Source organism: Ahaetulla prasina, chromosome 2, assembly GCF_028640845.1.
Source record: "Ahaetulla prasina isolate Xishuangbanna chromosome 2, ASM2864084v1, whole genome shotgun sequence".
NCBI classification, from domain to species: Eukaryota; Metazoa; Chordata; class Lepidosauria; order Squamata; family Colubridae; genus Ahaetulla; species Ahaetulla prasina.
This window is the reverse complement of record NC_080540.1, coordinates 202,199,107-202,219,212: the sequence shown is the minus strand read 5'-3', so window position 1 is coordinate 202,219,212 and position 20,106 is coordinate 202,199,107. Positions and strand designations below refer to the sequence as shown.

At 41.2% G+C, this 20,106-nt stretch overlaps 1 protein-coding gene across 2 annotated transcripts in view; it reads right to left on the bottom strand.

Annotated features, from left to right (window-relative positions):
• Positions 1-3,538: 3,538 nt before the first annotated feature.
• The window catches only part of PIGG (phosphatidylinositol glycan anchor biosynthesis class G), a 185,511-nt gene continuing 168,943 nt past the window's right edge, over positions 3,539-20,106 (bottom strand). For both annotated transcript variants that reach the window (XM_058166479.1, XM_058166480.1), the window contains one exon: positions 3,539-4,719. In XM_058166479.1, coding sequence (XP_058022462.1) covers positions 3,672-4,719 — 1,048 coding nt within the window. In that variant the 3' untranslated portion in view covers positions 3,539-3,671. The remainder of the gene's footprint in view (positions 4,720-20,106) is intronic.

Below are 20,106 nucleotides of genomic sequence, written 5' to 3'. Positions count from 1 at the left end.
TTCCTGCATTTTTACCAGATTTTCCCCATCGCACCCTTCTATCCGTTCATTGGATTCAGTCCTAGTATCGAGTCCCATAAGCTGCAACTTTTGTTCCCCGTGCAAACTATCTGGAGGCAGAAAAGTCCTGTCCAGCTAGTCCTATTTCTGGAAGTAGCATTTCTGAGCCTTTTAGAGGAACTTTAATCTTACAAATTTAAGCCATTTTAACTTTTGTAACTTTCTCCCACCCCTGGACACCCAGCCTTCCCATGGCATTGGGTGCCACCAAAGCAACTACAAAATGGACACCCCATTCCCAGCCCTGAAGCATCAACTACCTGGGTGTGCTATACAAACAGCTGCAGCTCTGGGAGGCTGGCCTAGTAGTGTGGACTGATCAAGGTGACTTTTGTGGCACTCATGCCGATTGTCTTCAGAAACAATGACGGTCATAAAAATGTTAAATAAATACAGCTCTCCAAATCCTCTATGTGCCCCCCACCTCACCTATGTGGTCTATCTACCGTTGGTGGTTACTAAGAGTTGCCATCCACATGATCATCTCTCAATGAATCAAATCCCTCTTAGCAGAAGCTATGGAAAACCTATAATGTACCCCAAAAATGATTGGAATAGAATAGAATAGAATAGAATAGAATTTTATTGGCCAAGTGTGATTGGACACACAAGGAATTTGTCTTGGTGCATATAGCAACATATCTAGCTCTCTGGCCCAGCTTATATCAACCTTTTCTAAAGTGCAGGATCAGAGCCGTTTCAAAAGAGCCTTTGTATATGAAAAACAGGTTTGGTGCTCTTTTAAAAGAGCACTAGACCAATATATAAAAAGTGGAGTGCTTCGGAAAGTGCTGATCAGGCATAATGTCAGCAAATGCCTTCTTTCTGGTCTCTCCTAGGATCTAAGCCGAAAAGATCTTGCAAGGCAGAGCCCAACAACCCCAGGAAAGGAGAGCAGGTAGTAGGAGCAGCAGCCTAAAGTGACCAATAGGAGCCAGGGAGAGCCAACCTTTGGTGATGTCAGCAATCAAGCGGTCACTGAAGTGTCAGACCATACCCAGCATATCAGGAAAAGAGGGGGGAAACCTTACATCCAATATGCTAAACCTTAAGAGCCACGGATGACTGTAGGCTGCTTCAACTATAGGTTGGACAACGGTGGAACGTTCAAGGCATGGTTGGAGACATTGTAGAGAAGCTCCGGGAAATGGAATGGAAAAATGGCTTGACTCAGTAGAAGATGGCTTCAAAGCAAGCTTAATATAATAGATTAATTCGTAGAGGAAGAGCAAGTGATGAGCAAGTTTGGAAAACGCGTTCGCTTCCACGGAAGCCAAAACAGACTCGTTTCTCACATCCTGGCTGTTGGGGTGAGACGTCCCTAGATCAAGAGCACCAAAGCTGTCCTGCTCTTTTTCTAGACCCCATCAGATTTACTTGGGAGAGTACCGGGCGGGGGGTGTCCAAGTAAGAGGACACTTTTAGGCAGACACGGGAGGTATATATAAATCGGACCGCCTATCTGACGCTTCGTCCGCCTCTATTTATCTGGGAACTAGAAGCCTAATTTGAGGCTGTACAAAAGCGCAGTCCACCAGCGATTCACACACACATTCAATCGCCGATAAAAGGTTGCGCGCTAGTTTTCTTTGTAATAACGGGAGTCGATGCAACAACCCGAGCAACTTCGCCGCTTTTCTGCGTCTCACACTGCCCGGCTCTCCCCACATCTCTTCTGACACCCCACCCCCCTCGTTTATCCGATAGCGAACTTAACACAACCCTCGTAAAACATCTCCCCGCACCAGCTTGTGGATTTCGCGTTACTGCCTGCACCGACTTAACTCCTAACCAACCGAGAGGCTCGTTTTAAAAAGCGGGGGGGGGGGCTGCCAGAGCAGCGAAGCAGATCGGGAAGCGGGTGGGAGGAAGGAAGGGAGGACGAAGTACGGAGAAGCAGCGTTGGAGTCCGCGGCAGCCCACAAGTAGATTTTTTTTCCCCGACTGGGAGAAGAATGATTCACTCTATACGAATGAAAGAAAAGTGACGCTTCCCTCGCCCGCCCGCCCACCCCCCCACCCCCCCTCCTCCGGTTTATCCTCCTGCGTTTTAAAGCCACCTCTTGCCAGTCACCCTTTGGCACGGCTGGGGCGCAGAGATCCTCCCGACTAAGCTAACAGTGGCGCCTCCTTCCTTTTCGCGTGAAGGATTTCGAGCGGGTGAGAAGTGGACGTTCATTCTTCAAGAACTGGGGAGAAGGGGAGAAAGAGAGAGAGGAGGTGGTTGTGGGGGGTAGCGATCGTCGCTGCCGCTGATGCGCGGGAAGGACACGCCTTCCTTCCTTGCCGTTTGCCCTCCGATGAGTTGATTTGATCCAGCTTCGGAGTGTTTTGCTGAGCGCCACCATCACGCCCCCCTCGCTCCCGCGCCTCCCCATCCCCACCCCCTCGAGTCCAGGTTGACACACCGTCCCGCTAGGAATGGACGGCGGGAGCTGTGCCACGCGCGTCTCCGGAGGAGGCTGGCTAGGAAGAGGGCTGGCTCGTCCAAACCGTCGGACCTGTTTTTTTCCTCCACCCCGCGGCGGTTAGATCGCCCTCCCGCCCTCCCTCCTTCCTGCTACCCAGGCGAGGTGCTCGATGCCCCTCTTTTGCCTCGAACTTGCTGCCATCAATAATTCATCGGCTCCCAGCAGTAGCGGCGGCGGCGAGCAAGAGAGCAGCAGCAGCAGCAGCAGCTTCAATAAGAGAGAGCGGGAGGCAGCAGGGCGGGGAGGAAAAAGCTGGTGCGTGAGCCGTGCTTGCCGGCTGCCTGCAGAGAGGAGGCGGCGGTGACAGCGGCGGCCGCTGTGGCGGTAGCAGCCAGAGCAACGGCGGCACCGGCGGCGGCGCATTCGGAACTCTCCCTTCTCGCCACCGCCGTCCCCAGCATTATGTTCCCGCAACGCGCGGCGGCCGCCTCCCCGGCAAGGGCCGCCGACGCCGAGGAGGACACGGGAGGATGAGGACAGAAGGGAGGCGAAGGAGGAGGAGGAGGAGGAGGCGCAGGCGGAGGGAGGCGGAGGAGGCGAGGCAGGGAGGAGGAGGAGGAGGAGGCGCAGGCGGCGGAGGAGACGCGGAGGATGAAGTGGAGTGTCCGGGGAGCCTGCGCCGCGCTCTCCAGCTGCCTCCTGCTCGCCTGCGCGCTGAGCGCCGCCGCCGTGGGCCTCAAGTGCTTTTCGCTGGGCTCCGAACTCAAGGGGGAGCCGTTCCGCCTGGGCACAGCGGCCGGCGCCTTCTACTCGGGGCTCCTGCTGGCTGCCGGGCTCTCGCTCTTGGGCTCCGCGCTTTTCTGCTGCCGCCCGCCGGACGACGAGGGGGCCGGCGGAGCGCACCGCCAAGGGCACGGGGCGAGCGAAGGCGCGGTGGTGCCGGTCGCCGGAGACGCTCAGCCCCAGTCCCAGCCGCTGCCCAAGGCGCCCCCCGGCGGCCGACAGAACTTCCTCCTGCTGGGGGTCCTGGTTTTCATGCTGGGGGTCCTGAGCGCCTTCGCCGGGGCCGTCATCGACGGCGATACGGTGTCGCTGGTGGAGAAGAAGTACTCGCACTACTGCCTCCTACAGGTTGGAGGAGGAGGAGGGTCGTCGGCTCGGGCGCGGCCTGCGGGGGGCCCCGACGGCTCCGGGACGACGCTATTGCTGCGCTGCCAGAAGCTGCGGGACTATCAGCGCGGCTTGGTCATCTCCACCATCTTCAACGCCCTCGAGTGCCTGCTGGGGCTGCTCAACCTGCTCTTGGTCAAGAACTACAAAGCGGCGCAGCAGCGGGGCCTCCGCCGACGGCGGCGCTGCCGACAGGAGCAGCGCCTCGCGGGCGGCCGTCGGAGGCGACGGAGGGGAGCCGGCGGCGGGGGAAGTGGCGGCGGCGGCCCGGGCGGCTCTGGTGGCGGCCGACGGCCTCAACGCCAAAGCCAAGGCTCGATCTTCTCCAGCGAGGACCCGGATCTGTCCCCGGGGGGCGATTGCGCCTTCCAGGCCGTCTCCTACATTAACGTCGGCGTCTTCCACGTCTTCGACGAGGCCGGGGTGGAGGTACACTGTGGCGGCCACCCTTCCATCGAGTTGCCTGGGTATTCGCCCATGGACCCCGAGTTCAATGCCTCCTACCCCTACTGCTACCCGCTGCCCAATGAGCAGCCTCCTGCCTATGAAGACATCTATCCCAGGGAGCTCTGTGCCAACCGCGTGTAGGCCCTGGCCAGACCCCTTTGGAGACCGCCTGCCCTGCCCCTCAGCCTGCTGGACTGAAAGGGGCAGAAGGTGAACTTGGGGCGAAGGGGGCAAAGCACAGAGGTTTAATGGGCAGGACCAGTAGCACAAGGTGAGGCCAACCCCCCCCCCCTGTTTGCCAGGACTCTTAACCCAGAAGCTGCCAAAAAAATAAAAAATAAAAACACCCAAGGTAGAACCCCAATAAATGCCTAGAAATGAGACCAGGCTGGTGTGTAGTGTTGGTCCTGCTTTTGGTGGCGAGTGGTGACCTGTTGGTCCAAACAGCTTTGCCTTCCTTTTTTTCTTTTCTTTTTTTCCTGAAGAATCGGGCATATTTTTCTCTTCACCTCTGGTTGGGGAAGTCTTGAACAGAGTTTTAGAAAGTTGCCAGTGTTTTGCAACCTGTTGGAGTTTTCTCCAATATATCCTGTCAAGATTTCTCTCTTTCTCTGCTACGGTACTTTTGGTTCTAAAAGGAAAAAAAAAACACATAGCTACCTGTTAAAGGGTTCAGCAAAGTGCATTTTCACTGATAAAGATAATTGGGGCAATCTCGGGATGATGCTTTTAATATCTTTTTAATTTTTACCCTTACCGTCTTTTATCTCTTCAGTATTGAACATTTTAGGGTTGGTTCTCACAGTTTCTCATTTGGCTTGGATTGAAATCACCAAACGGTTCAGCCTGCCTGGCATCCTCACCCTTCCCCTTGCATCAAATGAATCTTCATGATAACCTCAGCTTTAAAAGTGCAAAAGAGTTTTAAGTTCAGAGAGCCAGCCAGCAAGAGAGAGAGAAAAAAAGCACGCATTAATCTCTCAAGGTGTCATTTCAGAGAGCTGAAAGGAATTTTGAACAAAGCCTCTTAAGTTTACAATATTCCTGGGAGATGTTCTGTTCAGTTTAAATCTTAGTGAGAGTTAAAACCATAGTTGGTCTTGTAAGATGCACATAAATCTGCACTTTCAAAAGAAGAAGAAAAAATCAACAGCAACATTTTTGTACACTAATGTGCCTGCTTTTTGTTGATAATTTCTTACTGTAAGAGCTTTCAAAAAGTCTATAGTGAAAATGTTTGGTAAAGTCATTGCAATGTAAAATTAAGAAAACCAATTCCTTAACTAAAACAGAAATGCTGTATGGAATTGAAGAAAGTTCGGATATCTCATACATTCCTTTTGTAAACTGATTCGTGTTTTTAATGCAAAGCAGGGCTTATATTTATTTTACTTTTATTTTAAAGGTTTAACTCTACTTTCTAAAGGTACAGCCAGTCATTCTCACAAGTAGTTTATTTATAGCGTTACCAACTGGTCAGTTTGAGAAGCTTGAAGATTGCACATACACACACACACAATACACAAATGTCAGGCAGCCTTTATTGATGGTTAGTTTTCAATACAGTTGCCCAAACTCATTTGAAATGTATTTTAGAAATCATATGTCCATTTAAATGGAAAAGACTCAACAGGTGAAGGCTGAAAATAGTAATACTTAAAAGAAAAACATTTTCATCTAGATTACTTTAATTGTTGAACCAAAAAAAATCTATATCTGAAATCATATCTCTTTTTGTTTCTTTTTATTCATTTAATAAGTGCTGAGGGCTTCAAATTTATTTGGAAAAATAGTGCTGTAGGATGGAAATATGTCCTTCCTTCCCTCCTTCCTTTCCTCCCTCCCTTCCTTCCCTCTTTCCTTCTTCTTCCTTTTATCTCCTCTTGATCTTACCCTGGAACTGGTAGGCAGTCTTATTGGCGGGGGGTTATTATTATTTTGCCCTATATGTGAATTAAAATCAGATGGAGAAAATTTTAGAGAAATTTGAGAGTAAGTGATAGAACATGCACACAGCATCATGTTCCAATCAAATTCTGATCCCATCTCAAATTATATACTTGATTTTAAATAGAAGAAACATTTGTGAGATCTGATCAAAGGTTGCCTGCATTATGTATACTTTACTGTTGGGAAATTAAATTCCATTAGAATACGGGCATAAACATTTATTGTATAAAAGAATTAAAGAAAGGTACTTATATCCATCTTATTCACCCAGTATACCAAGCTCATTTAGAAGTTCAGCTGTTCATTAATGTCCTTAGAACAAGGATTTTTTTCCCTTATATTATTTTGTAAACTGCTATGTATATTGAAGGACCTGTATAAATGATAGTAAGAATTCATATTGGAACCTGTTATGGAATGCACACATTACCATTAGGGAACATTAAAGGATAATAATTTTGTCCTGTTTTTGCAATGTACAGATTATTTTTTTAATTAAGGAGCTGGACAAAATAAGTGTTCAGCCTTAAATTAAAAAAATCAACCTAAAAGCAGTGAAATCTCTCTGCAGTATTTTGTTATCCGAAATTGTTTTAACTTGCACACTTTATATAACTTAAAATGCAGAATGCCTTAGAACACTTAAAACAAATTTAAATCTATATCTTAAAATAATAAAATCCTTATCTAGATAGCTGAATCAAGAACATTTAGTCTACTTTGCTAAATAATTACAAATTTTTAGAGGACTGTAGCTATTATTAAATAAGATTATCCTCCTTTGCAGAGAATAAGCACAACACTCACTTAATTATAAGATCTACTTGAAATCAGTACACATCATTTTATAAATATATATATATATATATCTTTTTCTAAATCATTATGAATTCTGCCTTGAGTTCAGACTTTGAGCCCCATCTGCAAGGAATGTCTCTGGCTCATAGCTCATGAAATGAACATTAATTATGGAACAGAATGGCTATATTGTAGCATGTCTCCCATTCATTTCATTTGGTCTTTCAGAAAAGATGTTTTTAGTGAATTACAGCCCTACAGCATTTACTCAGGAAGGACTTTGAGTGTGTGTATATATAGCCAAGAAGAAAATGTTGCAGAGGCTAAATTTTCAAAAGTAAAACCTCAATTCAACCCCCCCCCCCACTTTTTAAAAATTCAAACTAATCTACAATACTGTATTTATGGTTCAGTAGAATGAGATACAGTCTAGACAACACTGCATAAGTAAAATTGTCCCTGGACTATACCATTTTAGATTGTAGGTAGGAACCACAGTGCATACTTCACTGATGTGTTGATATATCTTTCCCAAAACTCCTGTGCATACTAAATATAATGCTGGAGAAACGAATTTCACCTAGCCTTTCCTTTGTCGTTCTGATTTTCTATATACAAGTAGAGAATTTTTCTTTTGGCACTTTGGGGCACTATTCAAGTAGATATCTTCCAATAACCCAAGAACAGTTTAGTTTAGGATGAGCTGTTCAGAATCTGAATGTTATTTAATTGCTAGAAATGTCTGAGTGTATATAGGTAGGTAAAGATAAAGCTAGGTATAGTCCCTTTCTGTTAGGTAGGTAAAAACAGGCAATTCAGTTGTTACAATCTTTTAGGGCTTTCCTAGCAAGGCTTTGTCCAATCTAGAAATGACTTTTCATAGTTTTGCAGGCTTCCCCATATCCTTTTTTTCTCTAGTATTTCAACTGATGTGATCAAAATAAGATGAAAAACAGAAGAGAAAAAGGAGAACTTCAAAACAGACCTCGTCAGCAGAACATAAGGAAATGAGGTTGTTTTTGCACCATATCCTAGCTCATTCAAACTCATGCTTCAGGAGAATGGTTAGGACACGGATCTCAAAAATTTTGACTGATGGGAATCTAAGAGGCTGTTTTGAGGACTTCGATCAACTGGCTGCGTTGGAGTGGTGGTGAACTGCAGAACACTATTTACCAAACTAGTCGTCTACTATTTTTTTTGTCTGTGTGATTTATGTGGGAGCCTAGAGATAGAATGGAGATACATCTTGCATTTGAGGATCGTGCTTTGCGGCATGCTAGCTTACTTTTTATTTTTTCCCCTGTTCAGCTTGTTTTCCGGTAGAAACATAGGGAAGGCATGATGGGAACCAAGGGATGTGTCACTCTGTTGGAGATAGTGGCTGATTATATGCCAAGTGAAATGCCACAATCCAGGCAGATGTTTAGCAATTCATGTCATATTTATGAAAACTAAATCCAAACTTCATAGAAAAGTGTTGAGTAAGTATGAGCTCTAGGGACCTATTAAGCAAGCTTTGAAAAATCCACTTCAATTTTTTTTCAATGATACATAAAAGAGCTTATTTTAGATCAAACGTAGGCTTGAAATATAGTGCCTTAGGTAAAATTGATTAGAAGCCCATTGTTTTAATGGAGTTTTGAAGCACTGAATCTTCTGACTTGGAGGTTCTGAAGAACTTATTCAAAGTCAGAAAAGTTTTCCCAGAAACATTAGGAATATTGCTCTTAACTCCATTGTTGTCTCTGTTCTCATAGGTGTTGAGTTTTAGTTAAAAGCTACCTGATCTGGTTGACAGTGAAATATATGTTTATAGCAGCATGAGCAAAAATGTCTCTAAACGTTTGGTATGGGAGAGAAAAGTAATTGCTTTGTGCCTATCATCTTAGTTTATTGTTTGAACTAAATTTTGATACAACAAAAGCAGCAAACATTTCTCATATTTAGATAATCAAGGAATGAATGGTTTGCTTCAGGAATGAAATAAACCTAATATAGACCCAAATGCAATAGAAATACTTTTTTAAAAAAAGTTTATTAAATGGTGATGCCATTCTTCTCTAATTTTGGTAGAGAGCGGAGGATAATTTAGTTTACAACAGACTTGTTCATGCTTCTCTTTGTGGTTTGCACAATGCATATAGACCATTTGCTGGAAGTTAACGATGCTCTTGAGAAGAAACTGCCCCAAATATTTGATTAGTCTTAGTTTTAGCCTCAGCATTAGGCTTGTTTGGTTAGCTTGAATAAGAATGACCTTTCTCAAATGCTACCCAATGAAGAATAGGGGATACAGTCTTCCTCAGTAACCTATTTTATGGTATCAAATATCCCTATATTATATTTCTAGAGAGTCAGTTTGGTGTAGCGGTTAATGCATCAGGCTAGAAACTGGGAGACTCTGAGTTCTAGTTCTGCCCTGGGCAGAAAGCCAGTTAGATGATCTTGGCCATTTTTTTTCCTTTGTGTTCTTTGCTTTGGATCAACAGTTAACTTTAGCATATTGCAAGCAACTATTGCAAAGTATGTCATGCATCCAACCCTTGCCCTCAATCTTATAGCAAAATTTCAGATGGCAGGTTGGGAAAAACCCATAGACCTGAACAAATGATACTAGACATAATTTCTTCACTTGTGGAATAACAAAACAAGGCTTTTCAAACTTTCTGTAGACTAAATTCAATATCATGGCTCATAATTCGCACAGATTTATATCATGCCGTTTGTTTCCATTTTTATCTAATGCTATATTTGCAGACATATGCAGTGTTTGAGGAGAGTTCAGTAAATAATCTTAAGAACCCTATATTTTACAAACAACTCTCTATTAAAGATCTTGATGGGTTTTGTTTATTGTTTGGGACCAAGCCATTATAATTCCAAGTGTCCCAGGCTGAAGCTACTTACACTCATTCCTTCACTAGAGTAAGTGATAAATTGCATATATAATCTACTGAGACATTTCTTTTACCAAATGAAAAATGAAGGGGAGCTGATCATAAGTATTCCTCAATAGCATATTCTGGTGTCCATTGTCAATTTTAATACCAGAGCAAAGTTGATTCCCTTCAGAAACATTAAAATCTCATAGTTAGTACTACATGACCTTTTGTGCATAAAGACTCCATTTATTTCTGAAATTTCAGTTCACAGAAGAAAGTCAGGAAGACTATGTATGTGTTTTAAATTTGCTGAACTGCACAGCTTTCTTTGAACATATTAGGAGCAATTCAGCAAAATTTAAATATAACCCCTACCCACCAAAGCAACAAAAGTGGGTTTGTAAAATATAGATAAAAGCAGATTTTCCCTTTTAGTCATACAGTTAAATAAAAACGAGCCATATAGTAAAAGAAATCATGCCTCCGTTTCCTTTAAATTTTGTCAGAACCTTCTATAGGCTGGCTACTTTAGGGATCAGATTTAATTATTTTAAAATTCCAAAGATCCATGCTCAGGGAAAAAAGATGGGTAGTCTAGAAATCTAGAGATATTCTAAAGTATTTAAGTAAATTTCAGCACTGAAGTTCCCAGAGATTCCTCATCTTCATAGTACTTTGTCAGCACTGGCTGACATTTATTTAAATTTATTTTGGAATCACTGACAATCATGGACTTAAATTTTCAAGTAGGCAATTTGTTCAGCCTTTACTTGTACCAAAATGATTGGAACCACATCACTCAGTTGTCATAGTAAAAGAAAAGATGAATTACGACTCTCATCAAATCCTTAATGGTAAAATATAAGAGTCCCAATGCAGGATGGTAGAAATACGTTTGGAATTGTCACTGGTACACATCTGCAAACCACTGAATTTAAAACAGTGGTTGAGATGCGTGAAAAGCTACAATAACAGCTATGCTTTAGCCATTTGTGTTAGAATTGGGGCTATTTATCACGATCACAATGTATTTGATGACAAGAGCAGCAAGCAAGGAAACTGTTAAGTTCTGTCATGTTGCTGTAGTCACTGTAGTGCATGTGTCAATAAATAAAAGCCTTGGAGGGCGCTCCAAATTACGGACATGAAAAGTTAGAGCAAATGACCAAAATTTGATAACATTTATACTCGTGGGACAGCAAAAAAATTTAATAAATAATAATCTGTACATCAGTATCCACACTTCCTCCAAGACCATCAAAATGAAATGGTAGCGTGTGTATGAACACAAGGCAACTTTCAAAATAGCTGTTTTAATCATTCTAAGAGAGGTTCTTCATTTGAACTAATGTGCAAATCTTTAAAACGCTTTGTAGCCCTAATAAACACTAATAATGTCTACATGTTGCACATTCATTGTTATAAAAGCCAGCAGGGTTTGTATGTAGAAGAACAAGAAGTGCTTTATAAGGCGTTCCAGACAGTACATATTCCTAATTACTTGCGTTTCCTGTTATTAGCAGGAGACAAGTTTTGAGCTAAGGTATGGACTGAGTCTGCAAAGCCCTATAGGTTTGTTGCAAATATGCATGTCTTTCATCTCAGCTGTTCACTTCATACATTTAATGTAGCAGGCTCTACTCATGCTTAACTATTAGCTTAACCATACAGAAAAGAAATTGTTATTTAAGGTATTATATCTTAATTATTTCAGTCATAGTAGGCAACATGATCGCTTTTCTAAGCCGACTGTTAAGTCATTTATCAAAAGCTGCATACATTTTCATATGGACAGATATAATAAAGAAAATAGGGGGTAACAGTTATATGATATCCCTGAATAACTTGTCCAATTTAAGAAATAAAAACGAGGCACAAATGTGATCAGCGCTTGTGGAGAGATTGTATTTAATCATTTCTCAATGAGATATTTATGAATGCAGAGAGATGGTTCTAAAATATTAAAACATCTGTTAGTCATTTTTTTTAGCAGCTTTTGGAAATCAACACTGTTCATTAAGCAATAATGTTAGTCTATGTGAAAAGATTCTGTGATTAAACTGAAAATAGAGTAATGTCAGACTGCTGGAGAAAGAGGAAAAGAGATAAAATGTTATTATGGGGACAGTCAAGTATCTTAAATTAACCATGTTTACTTGTAAAGAAAACTTATATAAATGATTCTTTTATCCAAGTAAACATTTAAGATCACACTCTTAAGCCAGTGAGCACTTCCAGTTAAGTGTACGTAATTCAGCAGCCTTAATGTGCATTTCATGGCTGAGTGACACAATCATGTTTTCTAAGTGATGGTAACTGCAACTGTAGTGTAAAACAATTGATCTGTGACAGTCATCAAGAATTTCTAACTATATAATAACAGTGGGTTCATCTGGTGGTCTGCTGAATTTCCCCATCTTCACCAGTTGTTTGCAAAGACACAAGTTTTGGGAAACAGTCTTTGTATATCTCTAGACAATTTGGCATTTTTTCCCCAGTCAAATATATTAATGGCTGCACTAACCAGATTTTCTAACTATAATTATTAGGCCTTTTACTTCGATTAAAGAGACCTCAGATGATTAATTGTTTAAGTTTTAATTAGAATTGCAGAAATGTTCCTCTGCAGAGCCCAATTTCACTTTGCAGTGGTATGTTTGTAAATCTTAGTCACAAATCCATCCTAGAAGAGAGGTTTTTCCCCATATGATTGTGTGTATATACTGTAAATGCATATACAGTAGGTATATAATGTGAGATAGGAGAATGATTCGTCTAAGATGCCCATATTTAATTTGTGTTAAAAGTATTTCCAAAAGAATCATATGCTTGGATTAATAAGGAGTTCTCCTTAACCAGTCTGATATACTCACTGGCAAAACATTGCAGCCCCAATAATTTTACTGCTCATTCTGCAACCATCTGCATAAAAGGGAGTAAGTGTGTGTGTGTTTGTTTGTTTCTATGCTCAGGACTATGTGTATTCCATAACACTTGGCCACAGCATCCATCGTTGTAAGGCAAACGCATACAATATACATCTTTGTACCTTAATTCAAAGTGATGGTATTCCGCAAATGCATGTAGAATCCACGCTTTGTAATAAAAGTAAAACCAAATTATGTATGTGCTGACTATGGAATGTAGACCCTAATGCAGTTGAAGAGAACCCTTAGCGAATTCTTCAAAGCTGGGTTGATAGGCATTCATTAACCTGCATCGTTCATTGCCCATCCTTGCAATCAACAAATATAAAATAAATTAGGTGTTCTGAGGAGATATAGCTACTTAGCTGAACTGGTTTAAGTGCATGATTCTCAGAAGTTACCCTGATGAAGAATTTAGATTTTTGATATCAAATTCTCAGTTATCCAGGTCATGGTTGCCCCAAAGGTGCTTTTTCAAAAGACAACTGGACTTTCTTTTCTTTTTTGTGTGTGTTTTGAAGATGTTTTGCTTCTCAGCCAAGAAGCTTCTTCAGTTCTAAAGAACAGAGGGGGGAAAATATGACACCACCTGCTTCTTGTTTACAACCACAGTCCTTTCAGCAGTTCCAAGAAGGTTCCACACCCATTTGCAATATTCAGGTGACCCTGAGAGCACAGATAAACCTCCAAGTGGCCTCAATGACTCTCAGAAAGAGTGTTAATGACCAGATGACTGCAAGGAGTAGAAATCCTTCCATTCTCCACCTTTCAGTCAGAACTGAAGAAGCTTCTTGGATGAGAAGCAAAACGTTGTCAAAGAAAAACAAAATCCAGCTGCCTTTTGAAAAAGCACCTTTGGTATCAAATGTACATATTGTGCCTGCCTTTTAGAACCTTTACTATAGACATAAAACAAAAGGCCCATTAAGTATTAACATGGTATTTTCCAGATGTAAACCAAATTGTTTCATATTGGGAAGGCTGATGCAACACAGATATACTGTATACATATGTTGACAATATTGGCACCCTCAGCATCGTTGTGCCAAGTCTTGTATGCTTTACCATACCTGTGCAAACTGAATCTGATATGTGTAAAGTAACAAAATACTGTGTTTGACCAGCTTTTACCTCTATTACATTACTACCTACAAAAAAAGGTGAAAATAACCTGAGGTAAAAGATGTTTTCAGGGCAAAGCTAAACATCTTTGGTAGATATTATAATTTTCACTATAATCAACCAGGAAACAAGATTAGGAAACTTCTGTTTGTTTTTCTTTTTTTTTCTTTTTTTAATGTTGTGATTGGAAAATACCACCAGCCTGTTAGCAGTTCTGATTTTTCACACATTTTCACATTGAGACGCAACTTGGTACTTTTTTTGCATTTTAATTCTAAAAGTTAATATAGTCCTTTTTAAAATTGCATCCTAAATGCCAGACAAAATCTATTAATAAAGCTAGCATAGAAATCTTAAATTTCAGAGCCGAGGACTTCAGAATTATCAGAGGGACTTCTGCAATTGGCATAGCACATAGGCTTCAAACCTACAGGGATCAAAAGAGCTGAGGAGGGGATTGCAAAGGAATAAATCGTTGCTTGTAAAATTTGAGAAATCTGGAGTAACCTTTGATATAGAAAAGAAAAGAAAAGATGCTATCAAAATCAGAACTCAGTGAACACATAGAACAATTGAGGAAGATGAAAGCTCTTTGGATCCCACCAAACAGTATTTAATCACTAGAAAAGGTTTCCTTAAAAAGAAAAACAGGATGAAGAGAACCTTTCTGCATTTCAATTTACATGTATAGATATATAGATATAAAACCTTTTCTTCGTTTTGCCATTCAGTTGGGAGATTGATCCAGAGAAGTGTCATTAATCCATATTGTAATTTTAGGATCAATAAAACATTTTAAAGCTTGGCAATATCCAATGAAAGTTCTCGCTTTTCTTTGTTACTCCTCATTTTGCAAAGTGAAAGTACTTGTGTCATGTAAGGGAATGTAACACCATCTTTTGTACTGCAAATTGCGTTGTGTCAGAGAAAGGTGAAGTAGAATTGTGAAGGCACGTCAAGGCATTCTATACAAAAGCACTATTAACATTTCCAGTAATAACCAGCAAAATATTTTAGGAAAGTGTGAAAATGAAATCTCCACAGATAATCATGAAAAAAACTTCCTCGGGGCATCTAGAAATGGTTACCTAATATCATTTTTGCAACCATTATCCATTCTCATACATTGTCTTACACTATGCACAGTTCTAGCACATTATTCATGTTCACAATGCCATTCATAATCTGTATTGTGTATCCCAATCATTCATATGTTTCCTCTTGTTCATGGGGTGCTCTCTTATACACACACAGCTGGTTTTATTTCTCCCTTGTTGACTACTGAGTTAGATTTGTTCCTTTCCCTGCCATTTTCCCAATATCTAGGTTTTATTGAAGGAAAGGATTTTTTAAATTGTAAGCCATTGGGCTAAGTTGGAAATACACTTTAGCAAACTGAACTAGTAGTTCACTTGTTAAAAAAATCATTTTTAACATGACAATTGCCATGAAAATGACTTGGCTCAATAGCTTTCTTTTTATGGGGTGCAAGTTCCTATTTCCCTTTCTAAACAAGGTGTGGAAACTTTTGATTAAGGGAAAAGCCCAAAATAATGAATAGAGAAAGAATTAAAGATCTTCCAGTCACTTTCTCCAACACTGTTTACTATTTTTCATCTGTGTTTTTTTCAAGTAGCCTGGGTTTTGGAGGCAAATTGAGAATTATTACCCATTATAGCAAATATATAAGTCCCTGTCTGTGTATAGGTACAGTCCTCCTGTGTTTTGGATTGTTCTATGCCTTAGAACATATGAAGTCTGTTCCCTCTTCATTTGCTTGATTGAAAGCAGAGACTGGATGGAGAGAGGCATGGCAGCATCCCATTTCTTGTAATGTCCTGTGGCAGAGCTTGAAGTGGAAATGGAGGCAATTGTTAGTCCCATTGGGTACTCATGTACCACTGGGCTCAGTATCTAATGAGAAACAACATTGATTTTGATACCTGTTTAGGGTCTCAATAGTCCTGGCCTATTAAGATGGATTTGAATATATGAGATAGGAGGATTTTTCTAAAGTATATTAAGCAGCCAGTGCTCTAGTGTTAAATGCATGCCTCAGAGTGGAGGGCTGTAAATTGAAATAGATTTTTATATTAAACAAGCTTAGGATCCCAGGAAGGTAATTACATTAATTTATCTCATATAAAATATAATTAAGCTTGCATTTAATTGAAAGTTGCTGAGTTCACATATGCTTGTGGGTTGTTGGTTTTTTTGGCACAAGAATAATTGATGCCAGTTTATTTGGAGTGGAGGTTCACCCTACTGTGGTTCTACATTCATACCTTGTTGCTAGTGAGCACTCATAATACATTCATAAACCTATGTTGAAAAATGGGAGTTTTTGGGTTTTTTTTACTATTCACAGAACCATACAAAGTTTGATGGCAGCAACCAGGTTTGTTCATTCTTTCCACTGCTGTATTCATGAACTGAATTGTTGCTGAAATCTCTTTTCACATGGCACCTATTCTACTTCCCTATATGTCCAACTCATTTTGGAGCCAGCCAGAGCCAGCCCTTGATCATCTTCACTCTTGCAGATTCAGAACACTGAGAGAATAGAGAGATCTGCCTGAGCCAATCAATGGTCACTCCAGCTGGCCAATAAAAATGCAAAAACTGTCCTCCAATCAATGTTTTTATAAGTTTTTGGATAGCAAAATATTTCCTCGCTTGCTTCCTGCCAAATGGATTTAAAACAAAAATGCTCTGTCTCTTGTCTGTCTGTGGCCCCATTCTTGTTCTTATGAGAAGTTTGGGGGAGGTATGCCACAGAGAGATTAACCTCCTATCATCAATCCTGATAGCATCTAGAGTCCTTTGCTGCATTTTAAAACTGAGGGCTACTCAATTGGGGTTGCAAAGATTAGGATGGCCACTAGGTGGAAGCCAAAAGATGCTGAAATCTTAACAGCTGGAATTGGTGAGATAAATATATCCTTGAGACCCCAGGGGAAAAAAGGAAAACAGTTAAATCCCATTTGTGTGTGGCAACTATAACAAAGCTGGTCTTTCCCACTTCTGAGAACACAATTCTCAAAGGTCTTCAGCTTTGTTTCAGTTTAAACAGCTTAGAGAACAGAAAAAGGGAATTCGGCTCTCCAAACAATTAATGACACACAATCAGATCCAGAATTATCTTAAAATTGGTTCAAAGTCATCTGAGGATGAGGCCTAATATTAGACAACAAAGCTTCAAGCTGCAGAACTCTAATGTCTGCCGACGAACATATGTATAACTTGTACCATCTGTCAGTTCACTTCATCGTGAAATATGTTATTCTTTTTACCCATGGCAGATCACGTTCTCCATCCGGATATAATTATGCCATTTTACTATCAGTGAATGCTTAACATAATATGCTGTTGTGGTATTAGCAGGTTTGGTTCCCTTTGCTGCAGATAGTTGTGAGAGGAAAATGATTTTTAAGACCCGATGTGTCTGGACCCCTCCTGTGAACACATCTGGAGAATGCTAGGTTTGGGAAGGCCAGGAAAGATCTATTGTACAGATGCCGACATCCCTTAAATTATTATTTTTGAAAATGACAAAATAAATGCATGCTGGGAAACCAAATACTGCAGGGAAAAAGTTTGGCAAAGCTTTTGAAAGGATTTTGTAGAGCATGTTAACCTAAGCAAAAGACCCTTCCCCAAAGTGTTGAAGCAGAGACACTGCAGAAAGTCAAGGTAGCTGTTTTTTTGGTGGCCCCTAGTTGCGTGTGCATGTGAGAGCATGTATAGACAAGACTTATGCTAGTCTGCTAGTATCATGTCCCACTCCTCCGCTGACGGCCGGGTCAGGGAAATCCGAATCAGGCTTGCCTCTGCAGCTCTGCCCAAAGTCCTAGCAAAGTCCTCAGAGCAGGCAGGAGACCAGAAAGTGACTTCAGCAAGATAAGTTCGACTTTGCCTGACTCAGAGACTGCCAGAAAGCAGATCCTTTATATAGGCCATGGGGTGTGGCTCCATGACTCAGCACTCATTAAGGCCTGCCCCTCCCTTCCTTCTGTTGCCTCCGCCTATCCAGTCTTCTGATGCGAGGGTCACTCCAATCAGCAGCTGTTGGAAATAAACTTTCCTCAGGCTCACATGCTGTGGAGGAGGGGGAGGGGTCTAGCTGCTCCGTTTGCCTGGGCATGGAGACAGGGCTGGGGCCGGGGGGTGCTCCCTCCTTTGCAGCTTGCTTGGGCATGGAGCCAGGGCTGGGACCGGGAGGTGCCCCCTCCTCTTCAGCTTGTCTGGGCATGGAGCCAGGACTGGGGCCGGGAGGCATACATTCCTCCGTGTTCGGGAGCAGATAAGAAGGCCCCGGCTGCTGTGAGAGCGGGCAAGACACAACAGCTAGTGAAATAAAGCCACTGTGTCTGCAAACATTCATGTCCAGCCAAAGCCCATTTTCTTAGCAACTTCAGTGCTATAAAAGAGGGATACTTCACTTGTGTAAATTTTAAATTTTATGAAGCACCATTTTCAGAGACTCGAGGATCATCTATTACCGGTGAACAACCCTTGTTTAACTGATATATTTCCAAACTAAATAGGTCCTGAATTAATATGACACTAGACAATGCAGTATATTCTGCTAACAACATCCTTGCATTTTTTTCTCTCATCTCCAAACCCTACTGTTCCCAACTTGTGCCAATGAAAGTACGTGACAGTTAACAGTCGTACTTCAGTGGTCTTAATGTTTCACTTCCCCATGCAAGTGTTGCTGGGTGAAAACTGAATATTTTGTAAACTTGTTGTTACTAGCCACAAGAAAAGCACCGCGCATTCAGCGGCTTAATTGAAGCGACATCTTGGGTGCTTTGTACATGTTAAAGACAATGTTTGCCTCTCTATGCTGTTTCCAGAAGGCTGATGGCAGCTGCGCCTACAAAGATGAGCGAAGTTCTAATGAAGGTAGACATCAGGCAGACTGTGTGATTGATTGATCCAAAATGTTAGGGTGTCAGATGGAAGACAAAAATAGAAGAGTGGGAAGAAAGATAATCAGTTTGCTTAAACCTTGACATTTTATATTAGTGCTGGCTAGGGAACTCTGGGAGTTGAGGTCCAGGCATCGTCCTATTGCTAAGGTCGAGAAATCCTATTTTATATTACCTAAGGTTGAGAAATACTATTTTATATTATCTAATTAGGGTTAGGGGATATGTGATATCAGGCTTTAAAATTCTATTTAGTTATGGTTCTTCCTTTTATAACCCATCCCCAAACCCACCCAGGAATATAGCATTCTGCTGAAAATGCTTATGTTTGGTGTTAGCAGCCTTCTGGTGCTATATATTATAGAACAGAGGATGGAAAAGAAGGGAAAATAAATGTTATTTTGTCTCCATTTGTTAATCTCCACTTCCCAACTTCAATACTCTATGCTTCTTGCTGGCATTAAAAAAAGGAAGACGAAAAGGTTACCTTATCCACAATCTGTCTTGGGCAAGACAAGGATGGGAAACCCTAATTGGATATGAGTTTAAGAGTACTTTCCTATTCATTTTCATCGTCGTCCTTTTCACTAATATTTGACAGACCATATCTAATAACCATTCCACTTATTATTCATTTGTAGCCTATCCTCTATTAATTTGTCTAATCTCCTTTTAAGTGCAGAAGTTGGTACCTACCACAATGTTTTATGATTGTAAATTTCATGGTTTAATCATATGGTGGGTGAAGAATGACTTCTTTCCTCATTCATTCATCCTTCAGTTTTACTGGATGACAATGATTATGTTGAATGATAGGCCAATTAATATCTCCACACTCATTTTCATCGCACCATACATTCTGTCATGCTCCTTCCTCTAAACTTAAGAACCTTTTAATCTCTAATTACAGGGTAGTTTCTCCAGGGTTGACCTTTGGGGTTTCTCTTTTTGAATTTTTCCCCCCAGTACTAGGATAATTTTTGTAAGTTTTAGTGATCAGAAAAGTGCAGTATTCCAAATTGGGTACACCCATCAGGTGCTGCTTAGAATTACAAAGCAGGCAGGCAGGAAGGATAAAATTGTTAACATAAAATGGTGTCTTTTTCAGAGTCGCCATTCATGACCTGATATTTTATCTACATTACTCTTAAAGTGACATTTGTACTCGGATCCTATTCATATAGATGTAGTAGTTAGAATTTTTTGTCTCAAAGTATTTCACAGAGCTTCACTTGTTATTTTATTAGCTGCTCATCCAATTTAGAGGCTGACCTATGGGGAATGTGTAGTATCTTTTTGCTTTTGTTTCTATTAATGATTTGATCGCTGCTTTACTATTTATTATTATGAACTATGGTGACGCAGTGGTTAGTATTGCAGGCTAATTCTGCCAACTCCC